At 51.8% G+C, this 24,724-nt stretch overlaps 1 protein-coding gene across 2 annotated transcripts in view; it reads left to right on the top strand.

Moving 5' to 3' along the window:
- Nucleotides 1-3,591: 3,591 nt before the first annotated feature.
- The window catches only part of SLC19A1 (solute carrier family 19 member 1), a 59,996-nt gene continuing 38,863 nt past the window's right edge, over nt 3,592-24,724 (top strand). For both annotated transcript variants that reach the window (XM_054542648.2, XM_054542649.2), the window contains exons 1-2: nt 3,592-4,621; nt 14,929-15,128. In XM_054542648.2, coding sequence (XP_054398623.2) covers nt 4,565-4,621; nt 14,929-15,128 — 257 coding nt within the window. In that variant the 5' untranslated portion in view covers nt 3,592-4,564. The remainder of the gene's footprint in view (nt 4,622-14,928; nt 15,129-24,724) is intronic.

Raw genomic sequence — 24,724 nt, 5'->3', positions numbered from 1 at the left:
TTCTCACCACCAGAGTCGCCAAGCTCCTCCAGGTCCTTCAGGGGCCCCCAGTCGCCACTTCCCTAGTCACCCCCAGCCTCCCCCAGGCCAGCTCAGGGCCCACAACACTGTTGTAATTACTTTTAAATCATAAGAAAAGAAAAAGGAAATTTTAGATCAAATAAAATGTTTTAATATGTAATATTAGCACATTTGGGCTTCTTATCAACACAGATGTAAAACAGAATTTTTGATGTTTTGTGGAGGGAGGGCCCACGGAGGCAGAGTGCTTGCCACACGGCATCTTGTGTCCTGGCCGTTGGGCCACGTGGCTTCCCAGCTGGGCAGGACCCTCACCCTCTAACTCCTGGGGCTCACAGCCTTGGCAACTGTGAAGCCTCATGGGTCCAATTGAGCGTCTGGATTCTTGTTGAACAGAGTTCAGGAAGGACTTTCTGATTCCATGAAATCTTGCGGATCCGGCACAGCTGCCCTCTTCTTCCTGCCGAAAAGTGCCAATCGCTCCCTGGTGTGGTGGAGCTGCCAGCCAGCTGGGTGGCTTGTGGCCCAGAGCCAGCAGCACTGAACAGAGCCCCCCAGGGGAGTGCCTGGGGGGCTAGTGAGGAGGGGCCCTCAGCAGGGGTGTCTGCACAGCTGAAGCCCCTCCAAGGAGTGCCCAGACAGTGCCACATGGTCCAGAGAGATTTAACCCCTGGGCCAGAAGCTATAAGAGGCAGGCAAGCACTGCTTCCTACGGGGAGAAGGCCGCTCGCCCAGCCTACTACAGCCACTGGCAGGAAGGCACGGGCTGCCCTGCGTCAGGGGTGGGATGGCGCGTGGGCCCGGGTCACTCTGATGGGTCCTCCTCACTGTGAAAAGGGATGGCATCGTGTGTTCAGACGCGTGAATCAGTGTCAGGCATTGCTTGGTGCCGTGGCATGCTTTCCTGTACAGCCCGAGGCTGTCTGGGGAGAGGCGGGAACTGACCTTTCGTCTCTCTCTGCAGCATCCCCTGCCACGGGCAGCTCCCCAGATGCCACCTCTTGTTCCGGGCCCTTGGCCCTGCCCCAGGGGGAACTCAAGGGTTGTCTCACCCCCAAAATCAACCTGTAGGTTGATGGCCCCAAAGACCCATGGAAACCAGGAGCCTACCCCAGGCAGCTTCGGCCTCATTTTGGAGGTTCCAGCTGAGCTGAGCCAGCAGCTGAACAAGCCCACAGGCCCCGCAGTGTCCTTCCCAGGTGGTTCCGGGGCCTCCAAAAGCTGCGTGGGGTGGGGGGGCGTGCCTTTCCCTGGCAGGGACCAGGGGCTGGGTGGGGCAGAAGGACAGCCAGGGTCTCTGATGAAGGAGAGAAGACCTTTATTGTCAACGAGAGGAAGACAGAAACAAAGGACAAAAAAAGATGTTATTGGTGAAAGCTTGGGGGATTCAGCCAACTTCTATTTCTAACAAATGAAGGACAAGAAAAGGCTTAATCAGCTAATGGAATACAGGCTGGGCCGCTAACGCGGTGTGAGGGGCCAGGGAGACGGCGTCTGTGTTTGACATATAAATCAGCTGTGAAGGCGCCAGTCCACCAGGGAGAAACCAAGCCGTGACCCCAGAGCTGCTCACAGCACCGGCCCTGCAGGCAGGGGAATGAGCTGGGCCAGGGTGCCACGTGAGGGGGCAAGAGGGCAGGGCAGGGAGCTTCGTCCCAGGGTCCTCCTGTATCTGCAGCTCACACAGCTGTAGACAAGGGCAGGATGAGCAGGGGCGCCGGGCAGGGGCCTCCAGGAGGCACTGGGAGAAGGCCCAGGGGGCCAGGGTGGAGCCTGCGAGGTCCTCCTCGGGATGGATGCTGCAAGGGCCAAGTCTGCTGGCAGCAGTTTCACTGATGTCTGCCCATGTAGCTGTGGTGCATTCGAAGCCCTCTCAGCAGCGAGCAGACCACTATCCGCACATCAGGAACAGAAACCCACCGAGGGAAGCGAAGAATCCTCCTGGGGCGCATCCAGCAGCAGGTGGGGAACCGGTGGGAAAGGAGCTTCGTGGGGAAACAGCCCGGCCTGCTCCGGGTGGTGGGTGCCCCTGTGCATGAAGTTATCAGAACCCAGAAGTAGACACCTGGTTTGTGCATTTTAGTAGAAGCTAATTAACCTCAACTACCCACATGTACATAAAATTCTCGGAACCAAATTTCCATCCTGTTGCCTCTGGAGGCAAATCCAGGGGCCCCCGTGGCCCCCGGGCACTGCTTATGCACCGCACCTCACCGGAGGGCACAGGTGAGCTCCTGTGCCCAGGTAAGTGGACGTGGGAAGTACTCATCCAGCAAAGGCAGTGACTGCCCGTCTGCAGTGCCTGTCTGCCCGTCTGCAGTTACTGTGCACGTCTGCACAGGGCCAGCCGGGACACATGGGGCAGGGCCTCTCCCACCCGCTGGGGGGTTGCTGCTTTCTGGAGCAGGTCATGCTGGGGTTCTTTGTTCCCTAAGGAGACAGGAGGGGCCCAGTGGTGCACACTGTACGCTGCTTCATGGGGCTGCGTCATGCTCAGAAGTGCTTACAGCCAAGCAGGTGTTTTCCGCACAGAATGTCCACCAACCTATACAAACCCAGAGGGCTTTTAAATTATTCTTATAATTTTTAATGAGGTAGGAGCTAAAACAGAAAAACCTGAACCATCAACAACCAGAAAGTGCCCATCACTGGAGGCAGGAGCTGGGCTGACTCTCCTCATCCTGCGGGCATCAAGTGGCCCGGGCCCTCGTCCTGCAGGCATCAAGTGGTCCAGCCAGGCACTCCAGGGGAGACTGTGGGGTGGGGGTTGTGTGGAAGACACACCTGTGATGCCGGGACAGGGCTTCCACCCCCTTCCTGCCAGCCCTGTGGCCCTGTGACTCTCCAAACAGTGTCCGCTGCCTCTGCCTGGGGATGGGGCCCTTGTTGGTATTCTCTTCCCCAGGATGGAGGGCACTGCCCGATACTCAGCTGCTCACTGAAATGGGGGTGGGGCTGGGCGCCTGCGCACCCCCGGGGAGCACAAAGGTCAGGGAGGTCCTCCTGGCCCGCACAGCTGCAGCCGGCTGGCCACCCACAGCCCTGGGCCCGAGAACGGCGCCAAGTCCTCCTCAGGCCCTGGTCCCCATAAGAAGCATTGGGCAGTTAGTGGATTTTCCCCGCTCTCGGGAAAAGGATGGAATCTAAAACTTGGGATTGTTCACTGCTCTCTCAGGAGGGCACAGCAGGGAGTCTGCAGCTTCCGCCAAGATCAGTTTAACATTGTGAAAAAGAAGCACGCGGGCCACACCTGCAGCCTTGAAACTTGGAGCCAAGAGAGAAAAACAGGCCCCAACCGATGGCCTCCTGTGGGGCCAGGGGTGACGTCCCACAGCCCCTGGGGTTCACCGAAGTCAGAACCACCTGATAGAGCCGACCCCTCCCCACACATGGGCAGTCCGAGGCCCTGGACGTGAGCAGAGGGGCTGTGAGAGCCGGGCCGGGGGTGGGGCAGGCTGCTCAGGGCAGGAAGTGAGGCCCAGGACACAGCCCTGGGAAGAATAGAGTCCTGACGGGGAGGAGGGTGGCTGGAACGCCCACTGGAACGCCCACCGTCTCTTTGGCTTCGTTGTCCTGCCAGGGTGCAGGTGTGGGACGTCTCTCCCAGGTGGTCAGCGCCGCCGCCAGTCTGCCTGTTAGCACGGGCGGCTCTGTAGGGGGAGATGCAGCCAGCGAGGAGAACCCGGCAGAGCCTGAGAAACTGAAACGCAGGGTGTGCAGCCGCTGCTGGCCTTTACATTGTGGGAACAAGCAAAATGGAAAAACAGTGAGAGGCTGAGAATAAACCACCACGAGGCCATTCGAAGGCGCCTCAGCCCAGCAGGTGGAAGGTGGTTCCACCTAAAACTTCTGGGCTGTGACAAACAGAATGGGCGAAGGCTGGAAGCCTCAGCATCCACTACGATGAAGCAAAAAGCCACGAAAAGAGGAGAGTGAGATAAAAAGCAAGCGCTACCGCTGAGTTCCAGAGAAATGCAGGTCACAAGGCCAGGAGGCGCTTCCTGGGAGCCAGTCACGGACCAGATCCGGAGGCCAAGGCAGAGACGTCGCACTGCACCAAGGGATAGTGAAAGCAGCCAACGTCCTTGGAGGAGACAGTGTCCCACTCAAGTAAGGACTCTAGACATTTTTGAGGAATAAACAAAAACATTTGAATGGAAAGAAAAATAACTGAAAACATAAGTGGAAATGTTTTCCTCAGGCCTCGGAAAGATCTGTTGACGCAGATGGGGACGTGCACTGTGTTGCTTTAAGGAGTCAAAGCAAAGAAACACAGACACATGCTGGGAATGCATTTGAATCACACGGATTTTGGAAACATCCTACGTGTGTCTAATGAAGAAGAAAAAAAAAACACAGGGAAAAAGTTTACCAGAAGAAACCAAAGCTGGCCTGTCCTCAATCCCCCACCCCCTTCCCCACCCCAGGGTGTCTCCGTGTGGGAAGAAAGAAAAGCAGGACCCAGGGAAGCAGGTGAAGCTTCCCCCTCTGTAAGCCTGTTTCCTCCTCTGCAAGATGGAGCTAATTACAGCTCCCGCCCATAATGCTGTTGGGAAGACGAAGCAAGTTCCTGCCTGTGGAGACCTTGGCACTACCCCAGGTAGGGTCAGGCACTGTATTATTATATTGTTATCATTGGCATGTATGAGCCCACAGAAAGACAACTTTAGCAACCTGAGCGCTTGATGTCCTCTCTAGTACTAAGAATGTTCCATTTAGTGCTGGCATCAGATGGGGACTTTTATGTTTCAAGAATGCCCAACTCAAACCAGCTTAAACATGAATTTGTTGATTAATATTGACTCTTATAAAGTCCAGAGGAGCGCAGGCTTCAGGTACAATGTGATCAGGGTTCCAGTAACATTTATCTACAAATCTCTGCCATGCCGTGCTCCACCCATCTGTCTTATTCTCAGCGTTGCTTCCCTCCTGGTATCAAAGTAGCTGTAGTAGCTGGGCACAGTGGCTCACGCCTGTAATCCCAGCACTTTGGGAGGCCGAAGTGGGCGGATCACTTGAGGTCAGGAGTTCCAGGCCACCTGGCCAACATGGTACAACCCCGTCTCTACTAAAAATGCAAAACTTAGCTGGGTGTGGTGGCGTGTGCCTTTAATCCCAGCTACTGGGGAGGCTGAGACAGGAGAATTGCTTGAACCAGGGAGGTGGAGGTTGCAGTGAGCCGAGATCACTCCACAGCACTCCAGCCTGGGCAACAGGGCGAGACTCTGTGTCAAAAAAAAAAAAAAAAAAAGTAACTGCAGTAGTTCCAGGCTTCATACCCACACCCCACACCAGTGACAGCACGAGTTTCTGTCCTAGACTTCCAAATAAAGACCAGGAACTGCCCTGATGCCTGAAGGGCCATCCCCTGGAAGCTGGGATCAGTGAGGAGGCTGTGCTGACTGGCTTAGAGCATCAGGGCACCCCTCCAGCAGGGGAGTGTGCGCACCCAGCACTAACGGGGAAGTCGCTGAACCCTAAGAATAGGCAGTTGGCCTGCAAACCCAGACTCCATGCAGCCCCCTCCCCAGGTAAGAACCAGGCATCTGGCTGGCCACAAGCCGTCGAGACTTCAGGGCTGGGCCAGGGCCTGGCCTCCTCCAGCACCCCATGCCAGCTTCTGTCCTTTCCACGGTATTGAGTCATCCTCCAACACATCTCTCACCCCAGGGTTCAAGTCTCCTCCCTCCTCTTACAGCAGCCCTTGGGGCTGCTCTGTCTGCATGTACCTAATAGCTGGCCTTTGACTTTTGCACAGCTGGATGGTTCATGCTAGAGGAAACTTTTACCTGTTCTCCCTGGAAGGAAAGCTGCAGGGACCCACACAAGACCTGCAGCCTTGCTGGTGTCCTCTGCAGTTGCTTCTTTCTTTCACACTATAGAAAATAAACGGTCTCTTTTTTGTGTACTTTGTAGAAACACCAAATCAGAGTCCGAAGAGCCCCAGGATGGTAGATAGGAAGGGGACACTTCGACCACAGGGCGCAGGTTGGGGCCCAGAGAGAGTAAATCATGCTGTCAGGGTCACAGGTAGCAGTTTGTAGAACCAGATCTGACCCAAAACAAAGTCCATTAACAGACCTTTGAGCAAAGAGCGATTTCATGAATTACGATGCACCTGCACACTCTGTTTTTTTCTAACTGGAGTGAGGAGGGAAGCGTGTGCTTTGAAAGAGAGCGTCGGTCTGGAAACGCTGCACATTTATTTTGACAGGAACACGGCAGGCAAAACAATCTGATTAGTGACCCTCCGGGAGCCGCGATCCGATTAGGCCTCCCAGGCGCCTGTGCTGGCTGCCCCTGGACGGAGGTGGCTGGAGACAGCAGAGCAGGCGGAATCAGGTCTGGTTTATGTTGAAGACTAAGATGCGTCTCTGGGGACGCTTGCCGGTTTCTGCTTGGCCTTGGCAGCTTTGTTAACCTGGCAACTGGAGCAAGAGAGAGGCCTATTTGAAAAATTAAAGATGTGACGAAGGGAAAAAAAGGTCTCTGGAAATTTCCATCTGAGTGCTGGAGACCAAATCTGTTTCCCCCCATCAGGACAGCAACTTGGGCTGCTATCTTCCTGCCCAGAAGCTCAGCGGGGCACGTTTCCACTCAGCCTGCTGAGGAGAAGTCAGCTATTAGCAGTGTTATTTTTTAAACACGAGACGCATTCCAAGAGAATTCAGAAGACACATTTGTCTTAAAAATTATGACTTATTCAATGCAAGCTGTTTGTTGTGTAACAAGATTGGGTGAAATGAAATATGCTCCAATGACAGGGCTTCTGTTGGAATGTGCCACTGTAGACAGTCTGTGTTTATAGACTTGAGAATTAATCATTTTAAACTCCAGAAAGAACCCACACACTTCCAGGGTGAATGCTAAAGACAGTGCTGTGGTCCCCCTGTAACACCAACAATCCACAGACTTTACTCCAAAACCTACATTTCCAACTCTGGGGTCCCTACTTGCTTCCCGCACCCTGGCTTCGCTTTATCGGGAGCACAAATTACCTGCACATATTTAAAGTGTACAATATGATACGTAGGCACTCCTGAAACTGTCACTAAAATCTAGATCATGAACATATTCACCCCAAAATCTCTTCCTCCCCCTCAGATTCTCTTACACTGCTCCCCTGTCCCCAGGCAGCTGTCGGTCTGTTTCCAGAGCTACTGACAGATCTCCACCTTCTAGAGTTGTATAGAAATGGACTCAGGGGGCCAGGCACGGTGGCTCACGCCTGTCATCCCAGCACTTTGGGAGGCCGAGACCGGCGGATCACCTGAGTTAGGGAGTTCGAGACCAGCCTGGCCAACATGGTGAAACCCTGTCTCTACTAAAAATGCAAAAATTATCCGAGCATGGTTGTGCACATCTGTAGCCCCAGGTACTGGGGAGGCTGAGGCAGGAGAATCACTTGAATCAGAGAGGCAGAGGTTGTAGTGAGCCGAGATTGTGCCACCACCCTCCGGCCTGGATGACACAGCAGGACTCTGTTGTTAGACTGGCCTCAGTCACGAGCACAATTGCTTTGACGTTCATTCACGGCATTGCACGGGCCGGTCACTCCTTCTCTGAGTCATGCGGATTGGTCATTTACTTCTTTTTTTTTTTTTTTTTTTGGAGATGGAGTCTCGCTCTGTTGCCCTGGCTGGAGTGCAGTGGGTGCTATCTCGGCTCACTGCAACTTCCGCCTTCCAGGTTCAGGTTCAAGCAATTCTCCTGTCTCAGCCTCCTGAGTAGCTGGGATTACAGGCGCCTGCCACCACACCTGGCTAAGTTTTTGTATTTTTAGTACAGACGGGGTTTCACCGTGTTAGCCATGATGGTCTCGATCTCCTGACCTCGTGATCCACCCGCCTAGGCCTCCCAAAGTGCTGGGATGACAGGTGTGAGCTACTGCACCCAGCCGTCTTACCGGGTTTTAATTTCCGTTTCCCTCATGAATAATGACACTCTTTCATGTGCTTATTTGCCGTAACTAAACTGTTTATTATTTTTTCTAGTGTAGTTTTTCCTTGTATTTATTTTTAAATCCTTTTTTTTTTTTTTTTTTTGAGACGGAGTCTCGCTCTGTCACCCAGGCTGGAGCGTAGTGACGCAATCCCAGCTCATGGCAACCTCTGCCTCCCTGGTTCAAGCGATTCTCCTGCTTCAGCCTCCCAAGTAGCTGGGATTACAAGTACCCGCCACCACACCTGGCTAATTTTTGTATTTTTAGTAGAGACGGGGCTTCTCCATGTTGGCCAGGCTGGTCTTGAACTCCTGACCTCAAGTGATCCACCCACCTCAGCCTCCCAAAGTGCTAGGATTACAGGTGTGAGCCACCTTAAAAGTACTTTTTGTAACAGATTCAGATTTACACAAAAATTGTGAAGATGGTACAGAGAGTTCCCACATACCTGGTACCCACAGTTTCCCTCATAAACATCTTCCATTACTAGGATACATTTGTTACAATTCATGAACCAATATTGATATATTGTCGCTCTCCAAAGTCCCCGCTTTATTCGGATATTATTTGTTTTTCTCTAAGGCACCTTTTCTGCCCCAGGATCCTGTTCAGAATCCCATGCTACATTTAGTTATCTCGTCCCCATAGGCTTCTCTTGGCTGTCACAGCTTCTCAGGCTTTTTTTACTTTCGATGGCCTTGTCAATTTTGAGGAGGACTGGGCAGGTATTCTGCAGAGTGTCTCTCAGTTGGGATCTGCTGGCATCTGAGGTTTTCTCATGATTAAACTGGGAATATGGGGTTTTGAAAGAAGACCATTGAAGTAACCCACCATCTTCAGCCAATCATGTCGAGGATCCGTATGACCAACATGATTGTCACCATTGATGAGGACTTTCATCACCTGGCTAAGACAGCTTGTCGGCTTCCTTGCTGAGAGTGTTCCTTCCCCTTCCAGAACAGTCCTCTTGGAGGGAAGTTGCTGTGCCCAGCCTGCAAGCAAGAACTGGGGAGTTACGCCCCCCTGAGGCAGAGTGTCTACATAAATTATTTGTAATTCCTCCGCGTAGATTTGTCTCTTCTTCATTTGTGACTATGTTATTGCATCCTTTATTTAGATTGGCATGGACTTGTGGGTATTTACAATTGGGTCACGGTGCGATAACACTTCTTGATTTTGTTGCTCACACTGTTCCAGCATTGCCCGTTAGGAGCTCTTCCAGTCAACTCCTGTAGCCCTTTGACATAGCCCATCAATCTGAGGTTTGTTTTGGCATTTTATTACTACATTTTAGTACAAGATGCTCTAGTCTCATCTTGTATATTACTGGCCCCAGCTCTGGAATCCACCAGTTCTCCAAGGAACCCTGGTTCCTTTCATTGAAGAAGCGTATTGGAAACCGAGATCTGAGTGTGAGATGTGCTTATAGCTATTGAGGTGTTGTTGCTGCCAAACCCTCTCAGCTCACAGAGGAGAAAATATATGTGCATATATAAACCATGTATATATGCATATCTAAAATACTTCTCTAGGTAACCATCGAAATCTATACGGGGCTAAACATCAGTTCATACCAATGTCTCCAACTCAAATCTAGCACCATGTGGATCATCCCAGCTGCCTCCTCTTGCTTCTGTAACCTCCTAATAGTGAAAAATCTGGCTCCTACCATCTACTATCCATGTATTTAATTGTTCAATTTCAGTATACATGTGCTATGGTTTGAATGTGTTCCCCAAAAGTTCATGTGTTGAAACTTGATCCCCAATGAAGCAGTGTTGAGATGCAGGACCTTTGAGAGGTGATTGGATTAATCAATTCATGGATGAATGGGTTATGCCGGGAGTAAGTGAGTTCTCACAAGAATGGGTCTGTTGTAAAAGCGAGTCTGGCCATCTCTTGTAAGCCCCCTCACCATCTGATGCCCTGTGCCACCTGGGACTCTCCAGAGAGTCCCCACTAGCAAGAAGGCCCTCAGCAGATGCAGCCCCCTAATCTTGGACCTCCCAGCTTCCAGAATGGTAAGAAATAGATTTCTTTATAAAGTACCTAGTCTTAGGCATTCAGTTATAGCAACAGAAAACAGACTAAGACAATATTATGGTAGTGTCAGAACTGTTAACTCACACCTCACTGGGAAACAACTTTGTCAGCTAGATTCTAGTGCTTATGTACTGTTCCTTTGCCTTTGGTCTTACAGATTCCCCTCATTCTGAACTAGGTCAGTGCTGTTCCCCCACTCCCTTCAGTGAGGATGTTCCATGCATTTGTAATACAGTTAGATGGTTTTGTCACATTCTGGATTCCATCCTGAGGTCCCTGAGCTTCCTAAATGGTTTTTAAATTTGCATACAATGTGGTGTATTCTTTGTACTGTAAAGTTTCACAGGTTTTTGATAAGTTTATAATATCACATATCCACCAATACACTATCATACAGAATAACTGCCCTAAATAATCTCCCGTGCTTTAGCTATTCAGTCCTCCAGCCCTTCCCACAAACTCTTTACCACTGATCTTTTTACCAGCACAATGGTTTTGCCTTCTCCAGAATGTCATATCATTGGGGTTATATAGTGTGTAGTGTTTTCTGCCTGACTTCTTTCACTGAGTCTTAGGCTTTTAAGATTTATCAGGAATGCATTTCTGTATCTATTGACCATATGGTTTTTCTTTATGTTTATTGTGGTGAATTCCAGTGATTGATTTTCCATTGCTAAACCAACCTTACATTCTTGGCATAAACACCAATAGGTCACAATGGAGTTTCTTTTTTACATGTTGTTGGGCATAATTTGCTAACATTTTAATTGAGAATTTTTGTATCTACATTTAACTAAGGACAGAGCAGGGTGAAATATTTAAAATGTTGAAAGATCTCCAACAATTTCGAGTTCTATATCCAGTAAAATTATTCTTCAGTGTAAGGGAAAAATAAAAATGTTCTCAGACAAATAAAAATGGAGAGAATTAATCACCAGCAGACATGCTCTACCAGAAATATTAGAAGAATTTCCTTAGGAAGAAGGAAATTATATAGGTCAGAAACTTGAATTTACCTAAAGAAACTAAGTGTTTGAGAATGAATAAATACAAAATCCTTCCCCCCTTGTTCTTAATTGATCTAAAATACAACTATTTATTAAAAGTAATAATCATAATGATATTGGGTGATTATAGCTTATAGATAAGTAAAACAAATGACAGCAATGTGGTAAGGGATGGCAGAGGATTGGGAATATTCTGTTACAAGATACTTGTAGTGTATGTGGAGCAACATAGCGTTATTTGGAAGTGGATTTAGATTAGTTGTAAGTGTATATTGCAAACTCTAGGAAAACACCTTAAAAATTTTTTAATAAAAATTGATATGCAAAGAAAAGAAACATATGGAATGTGTATAGAATCATGTAAGATGCTCAGTTAAAACCAGAGAAGGCAGAAAAATAATCTCAAATTGTGTTTTCATCTTCAACCAGTTTAAAATACTTTCCAATTTCCCTGTTCATCGTTTCTTTGACTGGTGGGTTATTCAGTTATCTGTTTTCAGTTTCTAAACATTTGGAGATTATTCAGAAATCTTTGTATTATTGATAACTGATATATTTCCAATTGGCCAGAGAACATAGCTTGATGCAGTGAATCCTTCAAATTTATTGGGAATTTTTTTTTTTTTTTTTTTTTTTTTGAGACAGAGTCTCGCTCTGTCGCCCAGGCTGGAGTGCAGTGGTGACATCTTGGCTCACTGCAAGCTCCGCCTCCTGGGTTCACACCATTCTCCTGCCTCAGCCTCCCGAGTAGCTGGGACTACAAGCGCCCGCCACCAGTCCCAGCTAATTTTTTTTGTATTTTTTTAAGGCGAGACGGGGTTTCACCGTGTTAGCCAGGATGGTCTCGATCTCCTGACCTCGTGATCCGCCCACCTCAGCCTCCCAAAGTGCTGGGATTACAGGCATGACCCACCATGCCCGGCCGGGAATTGTTTTATGACCCAGAATATGGCCTATTTTGGTAAACTGTTTTTGTGCAGATGAAAAGAATGTGTATTCTCCTGTTGTTGGGTGACATGTTCGATAAATATTAATTTGACTGATAGTATCCTTCAAGTCTTGTCTGCCTTTACTAAGTTGTCCGTCAATTTGTTCTATCAGTTATTGAAATGAGGTGTTGAAATCTCTGACTGTAATTGTTGGTTTGTGTACTTCTCCTTACGTTCTAGCTGTTTTTGCTTCATGTATTTTGAAGCTTTATTAGATGCGTACATGGTTAGGGTTGTTAAGATCTCTTGATGAATTGATCCCTTTATTATTATAAAATAATCCTCTTTATTTCTTACAATGTTCCTTATCTGATATCTACTTTGATATTGTAACAGCCACTCCAGCCATCTTTTGAATAGTGTGATGGTATATATTTTTCCATCTTTTGATTTTAAACCAATTTGTATATTTATATTTAAAGTGTTTCTCCCTGTCAGCAACATAAAGTTCAGTCTGGCTTTCTTATCTAATCATATAATTTCTGCCCCAGTTGAAATGTTTGGGCCATTAGAACATAATTGTGATTATTAATACGATTGGGTTTAAATCTATTATCTTACTTTTCTTCTCATATTTGTTCCATCTGTTATTTTTTCTTTTTTCTGCCTTCTTTTGCATTGTGTTTTTAATTCCATTTCTCTTCTTTGTTGGCTTATTAGCTATAATTCTTGTTTTTTCTTTTATTGGTAGCTTTAAGATAAATAGTATATATCTTTAACTTATGCAGTAATGTGATATTAAAATAGCATCTTTCCATTCCTTCTCACACCTTTTTTGCTGTTGTCAAACATTTTTAAACCTCACAAATTTTTTTTTTTTTGAGACAGGGTCTTTCTTACTCTGTCATCCAGGCTGGAGTGTGGAGTGCAATGGCACGATCATGACTCATTGCCACCCTGACTTCTCGGGCACAGGAGGTCCTCCCACCTCAACCTCCCGAGTAGCAGGAACTGTGGCACGTGCCACCATGCCCGGCTAAGTGTTTGTATTTTTTGTAGAGATGGGGTTTCGCTACATTGCCCAGGCTGGTCTTAAACTCCTGAGCTCAAGTAACCCGCCTGTCTTGGCCTCCCAAAGTGCTGGGATTACAGGCGTGAGCCACCGTACCTGGCCAAACTCACACATTTTTAAACCTCACAATACATCATTAGGGTTTTTCTTTTCGTTTTAAGCAGTTGGTTATCTTTTAAAGATATTTTAAAAGTAAGTTTTTAATATTTGTCCACATATTTTCCATTTCCAATACTTTTTATTCCTTTGTCCAGATTCAGATTGTCCTTCTGTCTGAGGACTGCCTTTAACATGTCATATGACATTTGTCTACTGTTGATGAAATCTTTCAGTCTTTGGGTTCCTAAAAAAGTTTATTTGACCTCCATTTTTAAAAGATGCTTTTCTCGGGTATAGAATTCTAACACTTTTTAAAAATCTGTTGGTACTTTCGGCCGGGTGCGGTGGCTCATGCCTGTAATCCCAGCACGTTGGGAGGCTGAGGCGGGTGGATCACAAAGTCAAGAGATCGAGACCATCTTAGCCAACATGGTGAAACCCCGTCTCTACTAAAAATATAAAAATAAGCCAGGCGTGGTGGAGCATGCCCGTAGACTCAGCTACTCGAGAGGCTGAGGCAGGAGAATTGCTTGAACCTGGGAGGCGGACGTTGCCGTGAGCCGAGATCGCACCACTGCACTTCAGGCTGGCAACAGAGTGAGACTCCATCTCAAAAAAAAAAAAAAAAAGAATCTGTTGGTACTTTAATGAGGTTGCTCCATGGTCTTCTCACTTGCATTGTTTCCAATCAGAAATCCATCCTTATCATTATCTTCATTCCTTTGTATGTGAAGTTTTCCCTCCCTCTGGTTGGTTTTAAGAAATTTCTCTTTAACACAAGTTTTGAGCAATTTGATTATAATGTGACTTGGTTGTGTTGTTTTCTTAATATTTCTTGGGCTTGGGGTTTATTGAGATTCTTGGATTTGTGGGTTTACCTTGTTCAAATCCTTGTTTTACAACTTAAAGTGCCTTAATATTACACACGCATTAGGGCACTTTAAGTTGTCCTGTAGCTCACTGATGCTTTGTCCATTTTTTTAAGTATTTTTTTTCTGTATGTTTTATTTTGTACAGTCTCTATTGCTGTTGCTGTGTCTTCAAGTTCACGCATCTGTTCTACTTCAATGTCTAATCTGCAGGGATCCCATCCAGTGTACTTTTCACCTCAGACGTTGTAGTTTTCATCTCTAGAAGTTTAATTTGCTTTTTGTTTTTGAATCTTCATTGTGTCTCCTCCTAATACTCTCTTTTCTTTACCATTTTGAACATATAGTTATAATAATTGTTTTAATGTCCTTTTCTACTAAATCTACCTTCTTTGTCATTTCTAGATCTGTTTCTATGGATTAATTTAGATCCTCATTTTGGGTTACGTTTTCTTTTTCTTTTTTGCATGCCTGCTAATTTTTGATTGCATGCCAGACATTCTGAGTTTACTTTGTTAAATAATTGACATTTTTGTCTTCCTACAAATATTCTTGAGCTTTGTTCTGGAATGCAATTAAGTTACATGGAAACAGTTTGTTTCTCCCAAGGCTTGCTTTGAACTTTTCAGGCAAGGTCAGAACAGTTTTTAGCCTAGAACGAGTTTATCTCCCCTACTGTAGCAAAGCCTTCTGAGTGCTCCACTCCACGTCCCATGGGCCATGAGATCTCTGCTCTGACTGGCGGAACAGGCAACATTCCTGCCTGTGCATGAGCTCTAAGGGTCACTCCTGCTTCTCTTTCTGATGGTCTTTCCCTGGCCTTCAGTATTTGCCTCTCACACCTGCACAGATCCGTACACACCTAGATACCGGAGGAGGCTCTTCCATGGACTGTTGGAATCTACCGTAAATTCACCTCCTTCCTCTCTGATCCATTCACACCTAGTTACCGGAGGAGGATCTTCCACGGACTGTTGGAATCTACCATAAATTCAGCTCCTTCCTCTCTGATCCATTCACACCTAGCTACCGGAGGAGGATCTTCCACGGACTGTTGGAATCTACCGTAAATTCAGCTCCTTCCTCTCTGATCTATTCACACCTAGATACCGGAGGAGGATCTTCCGCGGATTGTTGGAATCTACTGTAAGTACAGCTCCTTTCTGTCTGGGACTCCGTCCGGTGATTTCTGGCCACCTTTGCCTCACAGGCTCCCAGCTGTGTTTCCTCAGCTGTAGGAAACCATGGTTCTGCCTGGATTCCTTTTCCCTGTGCTGCATCCTGGAAACTTTCTCCTGGTCATGAGCTCCGGCAGCTCTAGGTCTCAACCCGTTTGTTTCACGTCTCTCAGGGAGCACTGCACCACGCTGCCGGGCACCAGGCTCTGAAAACATTTTGCTTCACATATTTGCCTGTTTTTTTCAGTTGTTTCATGGGGGAGAGTGAGTCTAGGTTCTGCTCCTCCCGCGCTGTTAGTGGAAGTTTTCAGAACTGGCCTTTTGAAAAACTTCCCAGAGACTGTCATAAATGTTCCGTAGTCACTGGGGCTTCCCTTTGTGATGCTGATGTGGCAAATGTGTGTGGTGTCGTGTCGGTGTGATGTGCCTGTGTGGTAAGTGTTGTCTGTGTATCGTTTTCCACAAACATAGCTTTTGGTTCATGCCTGAGCTCTCTGACTGATAACTGTCTTAAAATTAAGAGGAAACCCTTTGGAGTTAGTGTGCATTTCTGGATTTTTCTTTTGTTTTGTTTTGTTTTGTTTTTGAGAAGGAGTCTTGATCTGTTGCCAGACTGGAGTGCAGTGCTGTGATCTTGCCTCACTGCAACCTCCACCTCCTGGGTTCAAGTGATTCTCCTGCCTCAGCCTCCTGAATAGCTGGGATGTCCAGCTAATTTTTGTATTTTTAGTAGAGACAGGGTTTCACCATGTTGGCCAGGATGGTCTTGATCTCCTGACCTTGTGGTCTGCCTGCCTTGGCCTCTCAAAGTGTTGGGATTACAGGTGTGAGCCACTGCACCCAGCCTGGAAGTCTTATCTTTCTTTGCTGTGCAGGTTCCCACCTTCACTTTTTATTTAATTTTTTAATTATTTTTTATTTATTTATGTTTTGAGATGGAGTCTTTCTGTGTCCCCGAGGCTGGAGTGCAGTGGCACGATCTTGGCTCACTACAACCTCTGCCTCCTGAGTTCAAGCAATTCTCTTGTCTCAGACTCCCAAATAGCTGGGACTACAGGTGCACACCACCACACCTGGTTAATTTTTGTATTTTTAGTAGAGATGGGATTTCACCATGTTGACCAGGCTGGTCTCGAACTCCTAACCTCAGGTGATCTGCCCACCTCGGCCTCCCAATGTGCTGGGATTACAGGCGTGAGCCACCGCACCCGGCCTCACCCTCACTTCCAATGCAGCGTCCAGTACTTGTAGCTGGAACCCACCAGGCCAGGAGAGGGAACACTGGGAGGTGTCCGGGCCCCAGACCTGCCATATTTAATCCTGGCTGCACAAACACGACACTGTTCTAACTCGAAAGAGGTTCATTTGTTACAAGTGAATGGCATGGCAAGTTACTGCAATAGAATACTCAAATATTTATTTTATTCTTTGTCAATTATTTTTAGCACATCTTTTAGGGTCATTGCTCGTTCCTGTTTTACTTTGGTCGTGCTCATCTGAAGGCATTTGCCCCCAGCTGGGTGTTGTTCAGACCTCTTGCCTCTCTTGTCTTCTCAACAAGACTCGGTGACATTTGCTCTCTCCAAGTGCACTGCAGCAGAAAATACTGTGGTTCGCAAGGCAGGTAAAGTGGATTAGGCTTGGTCGTTTATTCTCGTTCTTTCCTTCTTCCCTTGCACATGGGTGGCTGGGAAGCAGCTTCGTTTCTAAGGGCCGGGAATGACCACGGCAGTGGTAAGAGCAGCAGCTGAGGCTGAGCCAGGCCATGAGCATCCCCTCCACCAGCCGTGAGAGCGCCTTTTTATCATGGAGAAAGCAGGATCAGAGAGGCCAGCTCAGAGGACAGCGCCGATTCACCGGGGCTCGGGCGTCCCTTAGCTCCAAGCCGATTCTCTGGGGCTCGGGCGTCCCTCAGCTCCAAGCCGATTCTCTGGGGCTCGGGCATCCCTCAGCTCCAAGCCGATTCTCTGGGGCTCGGGCGTCCCTCAGCTCCAAGCCAATTCTCTGGGGCTCAGGTGCCCCTCAGCTCCAAGCCGATTCTCCGGGGCTTGGGCGTCCCTCAGCTCCAAGCCTGGGTGCTGCTCTTCTTGTTTCTCTGTTTGGCCTCAGCCCAGCATTGGGTTTGTCCTCCTCATTGGCACTTGGCCGCTGTTGTCACCACTCCGCAAGGCCCCTCACCTTTGTCATTCCTCTTCTTGGTCCCTCGAATCCTCATTCCCAACTCCAACCTCCGCTCCCCTGCCCCGCTGTGCGCGGCTGTCCTTGCTGGTGTTGTCTCTTCCCTCCTGTTCTGGAGGAGTGTGTGTCTCTTTGTTTGGACTCTGATTTCGCTTCCTACCAGGGTGCCAGTGCCACATCCCATTCCCACATGGCATCTCCAAGACCCCTCCCTGCTGCGTAGTGGATTAGCTCCTGTGGGCGCCACTGTGGGCACCCTAGCGGGGATACCAGTGCCACATCTCATTCCCACATGGCGTCTCTAAGACCCCTCCCTGCTGCGTGGTGGATTAGCTCCTGTGGGGGCCATAGTAGTGGGCACCCAGTGCGCTTTGCCTGACCCTCCCCAGATGATGGACATGGAGTGTCCCGCTCCTGCCGGCCTCACTGAGCCGTGGGCACGTCCCCGTGTGGGCCCTGTGTGGCTGTGGGAGGAGTCCTTGAGGGGTGGATCCTGGAGAGGACTTTGCCGGGCCCTGGCGTCCCCACCTCTCAGGGCCAGGCCGCTCCCCAGGAAGGCTTCACGGTTTATGCTCCATGAGTGACCCCAGGGCTCCCCTAAGCCCACGTTCCAGCCACACCTGGCACGAGCCAGTTTCCTACATTTTGGGAGCTGGGGGGTGTGACGTGCTGCCTCCTGCAGAGTAAGCTGCATTTCTGACATTTTGGCCCCTGCGGGTAGTCTGTTCACATGCGGATCCTGTCTCTGGCGCTGTGGCCGATTGCCTGAGGTTCAGCTGTGCCCACTGCCCATGTGGAGGGCTGTCTGCCCCCATCATCACCAGAAATGGATGTCACAGTGAAAATAAATCTGCTTGTCACACTGGGGGCCATTTTGACAGCAAATTCCATGTCTAGCAATTTCTCTTAAAAATACCCTGTGTGAAGGAATGGTGCGCATTTGAATGACTAGTTCTTCACTGCTGTTAATGAGGAACATGGAAGCTCTGTGTGTGCTGACGTGGAACCACCTCCGAGCCAGTAAGTGAGAAAACTTGGCACGCAGGTGTGGCCCCACGTCCGGAGGTCCATCTGCATGCCCCGGGCTCCAGGTTTGGCCGGGTGCTCCCTGGACAGAGCTGCAAATCAGAATCCACAAGTACCTGCAGGGGCCTCGATAAAATAAAGACTGAAAAACAACTGGAAAAAAAATATATAAATCTTAGCAAATCTTTGCAAGTTGGAGCTGGAAGACGTGGCATTCCCGTGGTCTCCGGAGGACCCTACCTACCGCTGGTCCCCATGGGGGACTTGCCCATACCCTTGGCCGTTTTCAGTGTGTGTGTTTGTCTCCTTGTTGGTGCGTGGTGACACCTCACCGACCTAAATACACAGATGGGGGCAATTCCTTGATGGACCCGGGACACCGACACTCACCCAGCCTCAACGTTGCGACGTTTCCACACAGCTGAGGGGCTGGCAGTTCTTCATGGTGCTTTTTGACTTATGTTTTTAGGTTGGATGCAAGCACTTCTACCCGTCTTTTCCTTTGTGATTTCTGCCACTGGCATCCCTAAATTTATGTAGTTATTGACTTCCACATGAAAATTCAATTTAGGCCACGCACGGTGGCTCATGCCTGTAATCCCAGCACTTTGGAGGGCTGAGGTGGATGGATCACGAGGTCAAGAGATCGAGACCATCCTGGCCAACATGGTGAAACCCCGTCTCTACTAAAAATACAAAAATTAGCTGGGTGTGGTGGTGTGCACCTGTAATCCCAGCTACTTGGGAGGCTGAGGCAGGAGAATCGCTTGAACGTGGGAGGCGAAGGTTGTAGTCAGCTGAGATTGCACCATTGCACTCCAGCCTGGGGACCTAGCCAGACTCCACCTCAAAAAAAAAAAAAAAAAAAAAAAAGAAAAAGAAAAAGAAAATTCAATTTAACTGAAATGTGTTTTCCTGTGTGCTGAGAAATTGGAACACAGCTCCATCTTGTTCCAAGCAACCAGGTGGCCGTGCTCTGTCCTGCCCTGGGAACAAGCCTGCCCTGACTCCCTCAGATTCCCGGCCGCAGGGCTCCCTGTAGCAGCTCCGCTCCCTACCTGTGCCTGCCCTTGCTCAAACCAAACGCAGTCCTCTCACACATTTATTTCTGGAGCTGAACTCGAGTCACACTGGCCACATGCGAAGAAGAAACACCCTCTGCAGCCTGGTCACAGCCCCACCACCTGCTGCATCCCTGGGAGGATGCCCAAGGCTCGCCAGCCAGCACCCCTTCTGCAGCACCACTGCCTTCCCGGGTTCTCGGGTTCTCACTGCAGTGACAATTGGGGCGAATCCTTCAAAGCTTGAAGGGCCCACTCAGGATTTCTCAGCAGCCAGAGCTGCAGGCCCACACCCTGGGGCCAGGCTGCAGAGCCAGCATGTCTGAGTCCCAGCTGAGGTCCAGCCAGCCGTGGCCCACCTGGACTTGGGGGGTCTCAGCCTGTCGTCTTGGATGCTGGGTGTCATACACTTGTCTGGCCTGATCTATCACCGGCTGTGTGGAGCCCGACTAGAGAGCCTTGGCCCCGAAGGGTTTTCAGAAGCCGCCTCCAGTCTCTCGTCAGCACGGGACGTGCTAACCACTGAGCCCAGGCTTGGAGATGATGCCGCTGCTGTCTGAATCTGGAGCCACTTGGCACAGACTGCCTTGGATGGCACGACACTAAAAATATCCCCAAATAGGTGGCCTCCTGGTCATGCCCTCCAAGGAATGGAGCTCATGTCTAAACAGGAATGATTCCATCAGAGATGCAGGAGGCAAATGTGAGCATCACACTATCACTCCCCACGCCACTGGGCTCAGGAGGCCAAGTCCGAGTGGCCAGGGCACGGCCACCCCCACACCCGCTTCCCCTCCGCAACCGTCTGGGCTACATCTGTGCTGTTAGTTGAGCAGAGGGCTCAGCCTGAGCCAGGACAAGCTCCTCACTAGCATCCCCGAGAGTCACCAGAGCCCAGGACAGGGTCCAAGAGAGGCATACCGTCTGAGTGTGGTGGAGGGTTGAGGCTCCCCGGGAGCCTTGGAGCATCCCTTCTGCTCAATTCAGGGCAGTGAGTGGCCTTGGTTTGGGCCCCTGCACCCTGGTCCTGGTCACTGCACAGACCCCCAGCCTTTGCTCCTCTGCTCTGGCCATGAACCACTGCAGGGCTGTGGCTGGAGCAGGACACTCCAGGCGGACCCTCACATGCCAGCAGCCCCCGGGCCCACCCGTCTCTGTGACAGAGACTACCAGCAAGGTGTGCAGGGCCCGGGGCTCAGGGCCAGGCTGGGGCCACAGGGCACAGGCCAGCACCTGGTTTACCCAGAGCAGACGAGAAGCCTCAGGAGAATGTGGCAGGGGCTACAGGGTCAAAGCTGGGGACTCCAGGATGTCACGAGGCCAAGGTCTGGCTCCACTGATAGGGAAGACCCATCTCCCGGGCCGCTGCCTGAGCCCCAGTGCCCTGGCCTCGGGTTCTCTGTCTCAAATCTCTTCCTGCTGCCAGGGCTGCAGCAGCCCCAGGGCCCAGCCTCCAGCTCCGTTCTTCCTGAGTCCTGGGCAGCTCCATGCAATGGGCGCCATTGTGCAAGGAGCTGACACGTGGGGAGACAGTGGCTGGTGCCCAAGTCCTGGCACCAGGGCACTGGCCAGGCTAGGGCTGAGCCCAGGGGAGGCTCTGTGGCGTCCAGAGGCCTCTCGGAGTGGCCAGGCCAGGGCTGAGCCCAGGGGAGGTTATGTGGCGTCCAGAGGCCTCTCAGAGTGGCCAGGCCTCTGAGGCGCCGTCCCAGGAGACACATGCAGGCTGGTCGCCGTGCAGGGCCCCAGGAAGCCCCGGCCACAGGTCTCCCACGCCACCCTCCACCCCGCCTCTCTCCCCATCCAAGATCTTCCAGAGGACGTGAGAGAACACTTAAAATACTTTGGTGCAACAGAGACAGATCAGCCACAGAGCCCTTGACAACGTCCTGTTCTGTCCCATCTATGGCAGCTCCGGCCATGTCCCTGGCCCCGACCCCGTGTCTCCTGGTGCCATGGCTGCAGACAGGTGTGTCTCTGGCTGGTTTCGTCTGCACGGTGTTTTGAGAAGAATTCAGTTAGTTTTAATTAGTATAAATTTAATCAATTTTAATTAATTTTAACTAGCTAATTTTAAGTCTTTAATTAGTTAAGAAAGGGTTTCACATAAGAATTACAGATTTCAAGCTTCTCTTTAAAAGTTGGAAGCATCAAACACCCAAGCCCGGGTGCTGGTGGGGAGCAGCAGGGGAGGACGAGCTGCTGACCAGCGGGCCTGGCTCAGAGCAGTGTCCAAACTCGGCCCTCACAGGCCCCGCTGCCCTGCCGCCAGAGCTTGAGCTTGCAGTCTTGGGTCGGCCTGATCTTTCTGTCTGCGGTGGAGGTAGAGACGCTGACGTGCTCAGCTTAGGAGTCTCAGGTCTCCCTGAACCGCAGGCCGTGAGGACCTCTGCTGGTCATCCCCCAGGTGGCTGGAGCCACCCTCTTTCGGGGACTGGAACGGGAGCATCCTTGTGGCCTGAAGGGGACCGTGCTGGTGGCCACCCGATGCTCAGGCCCCTCTTTCCAGCTCTGTGTGCCCCACCCCAGCTTCTGTTCTCAGCTTTGACCCGCGACCTCCGACCTTCAGAGGGTTAGGGTGGGGGTCTTCCTGGAAACCTCAGGGGAGCGTCTGTCCCGTGGCCATCTCCCGGGTGTAGCCCTCGCTGCATCCGCACCGTGGCCATCTCCCGGGTGTAGCCCTCGCTGCATGCGCACCGTGGCCATCTCCCGGGTGTAGCCCTCGCTGCATGCGCACCGTGGCCATCTCCCGGGTGTAGCCCTCGCTGCATGCGCACCGTGGCCATCTCCCGGGTGTAGACCTCGCTGCATGCGCACCGTGGCCATCTCCCGGGTGTAGACCTCGCTCCATGCGCACCGTGGCCATCTCCCGGGTGTAGACCTCGCTCCATGCGCACCGTGGCCATCTCCCGGGTGCAGACCTCGCTGCATGCGCACCGTGGCCATCTCCCGGGTGTAGACCTTGCTCCATGCGCAGCGTCGCGGTAATGTCACTCACTGGGCCCACGGGGACCACGTGGTTCCTGCCTCAAGGTCCGCGACCCCCTCCCGGCACCTCCAGGACCGCGCACCGCGCATGGGCGGCAGCCGGGCCCCTCGGCTCGCGCGAAACTCTGCGTGGGTCGCTTTCTGCGAGGGCCCGCCGTTCGCGTGGAGCCCACCCTGAACGGGAGGCTGCGGTCCCCCATCCCCGGCGCGCTGCTGCGCAAGCCCGTCCCCTTTCGCCGCCGTCCCCGCCGCCCCCTGCACCTCCGTTCCCCGCAACCCGCGCCGCCCGCACCGCCGCCCACGCCGGTCCCCGTTTCCCCCACAACCTCCCCCAACCCCTCCCGCCCCCAACACCCCCCACTGCCCCCCATACCGTCCCCGCCGTCCCCTGCAACCCCCACCCCACCCCCACCTGCAGCGCTGCCGCCCCCGCCGCCCCCTGCGCCGCCCCCTGCGCCGCCCCCGCCGTCACCTGCGCCGCGAGGCTGCTGGGCTGGGACCCGCGGAGGCTCCGGGCGCCGCTCGCCCCCTGGTGGCCACTCCCCGCGTTGCGTCGGGGAAACCCGAGGCCTCCAGGCGCGCGCACGGCGGCCCCGCACATAACCTAGACGTGCTCCAATGACTGGGCGCGGGGTTCTGGAAACATCGACCCAGGGAATGGACCGAAAGTACCGATGTCGTCAAAGGGGCTGCTTCTGGGGAAAGGCGAGGGGCCTCGCCGTTGAAGCCAGGAACAGGGCCCGCTGCTGGGACTCAATGAGTGTGGACAGTTAAAAGCAAATAAAATGGGAAAAACCGAAACAGTACGAGGAAGGTTCACTTGTCAACTTGTCATAACAATAATAGTAAAAATGATAGCACAGCAGCTTTAGTCACCACAGCCAAGCGGAAGGAGGCGTCCAAATGTCCATCCATGAATGAAAAATCAAACTGTGGAGACGCACACAGGGAGGATCGCCGGACTGAAAGGAAGTTCCCACGCCGCTGCCCCGTGCAGGGACCTGGAGACACGATGCTGAGTGCCCCTGGCCAGGCACAAGAGGACGCGCACTGTGCGTGGTTCCACTTAGAGGCCCCGCAGTGGCCAAACCCGGCCAGAAAGTGGGATGGGGGCGCAGGAGATTGGGAGGGGGCGCGGGGGACTGGGAGGGGATGTGGGGGATTGGGAGGGGGCGCGGGGCATTGGGAGGGGGCGCGGGGGACTGGGAGGGGGCGCGGGGGATTGGGAGGGGGCGCGGGGCATTGGGAGGGGGCGCGGGGGATTGGGAGGGGGCGCGGGGGACTGGGAGGGGGCGCGGGGGACTGGGAGGGGGCGCGGGGCATTGGGAGGGGGCGCGGGGGTTTGGGAGGGGGCGCGGGGGATTGGGAGGGGGCGCGGGGGATTGGGAGGGGGCGCGGGGGACTGGGATGGGGGCGCGGGGGACTGGGACGGGGCGTGGAGGATTGGGAGGGGGCGTGGGGGATTGGGAGGGGGTGTGGGGGACTGGGATGGGGGCTCGGAGGGATTGGGAGGGGGCGCGGGGGGGATTGGGAGGGGGGCGCAGGGGGGATTGGGGGTGAGTGTGTCCTGGGTGCAGAGCTTCAGTTTTGCAGGACAAAAGCGTTCTGGAGATGATGGGAGTGATGGCCGCACAACAGTGTGAATGTCCTTAATGCCATTGATGTGTGCGGTTAAAAATAGTTAATATGGTATGTTTTATGTCTCTTTTACCACAAAAAAAATACAAAATAATAACAGCAAGGCCTAGGGCTGGCACTGTGATGGGCTGGGCTGCCTCCGGCTGAGCCGTGTCCCCTGTGGCTCCTCGACTTTATCCCGGGGACCCTCATGGGCTGGAGGAAGGATGTGGCCTGGAGTCATGTCCTTCACACAGCACCATGACCCTTGCACAGGTCCTAAAGGTCAGCAGCTCCCGTCCCCTTAGGCCGGTGGCAGGGATGCGCTGTGCCTGGAAGGACCAGTACAGCTTGCAGGGCAGGACCCAGCCCCAGCCTCTGCTTACAAAATAGCACCCATGGCAGCAAAGGCCCCTGCCCTCCAGGCCCAGCCTCCAGCGAGGCCCCCGCTCCAGTCCTGCCCCAGCCCTAAGCCTGGCCACCTGCCGCCCGGGTGGAGTCTTGTTTCTTCTCAGCATGGGTGCTGAGTCCTCCGGGTGAGTGAGATAGTGGAATCTGCTCTCTGCGATTTCCCAGGAGGAAGAGCTTCCATTGTGCGAGGTCTTGTGTAAAAGTGAGCACACGGGGCCCCACGGAGAGCTGGGGCTGGCGCTGCCCTGGATGCCCCGTTCTGGGCGAGAGGCCGTCTGCTCTGCTG

This window comes from Pongo abelii, chromosome 22 (assembly GCF_028885655.2).
Source record: "Pongo abelii isolate AG06213 chromosome 22, NHGRI_mPonAbe1-v2.0_pri, whole genome shotgun sequence".
NCBI classification, from domain to species: Eukaryota; Metazoa; Chordata; class Mammalia; order Primates; family Hominidae; genus Pongo; species Pongo abelii.
This window is presented reverse-complemented; position numbering and strand designations above follow the sequence as displayed.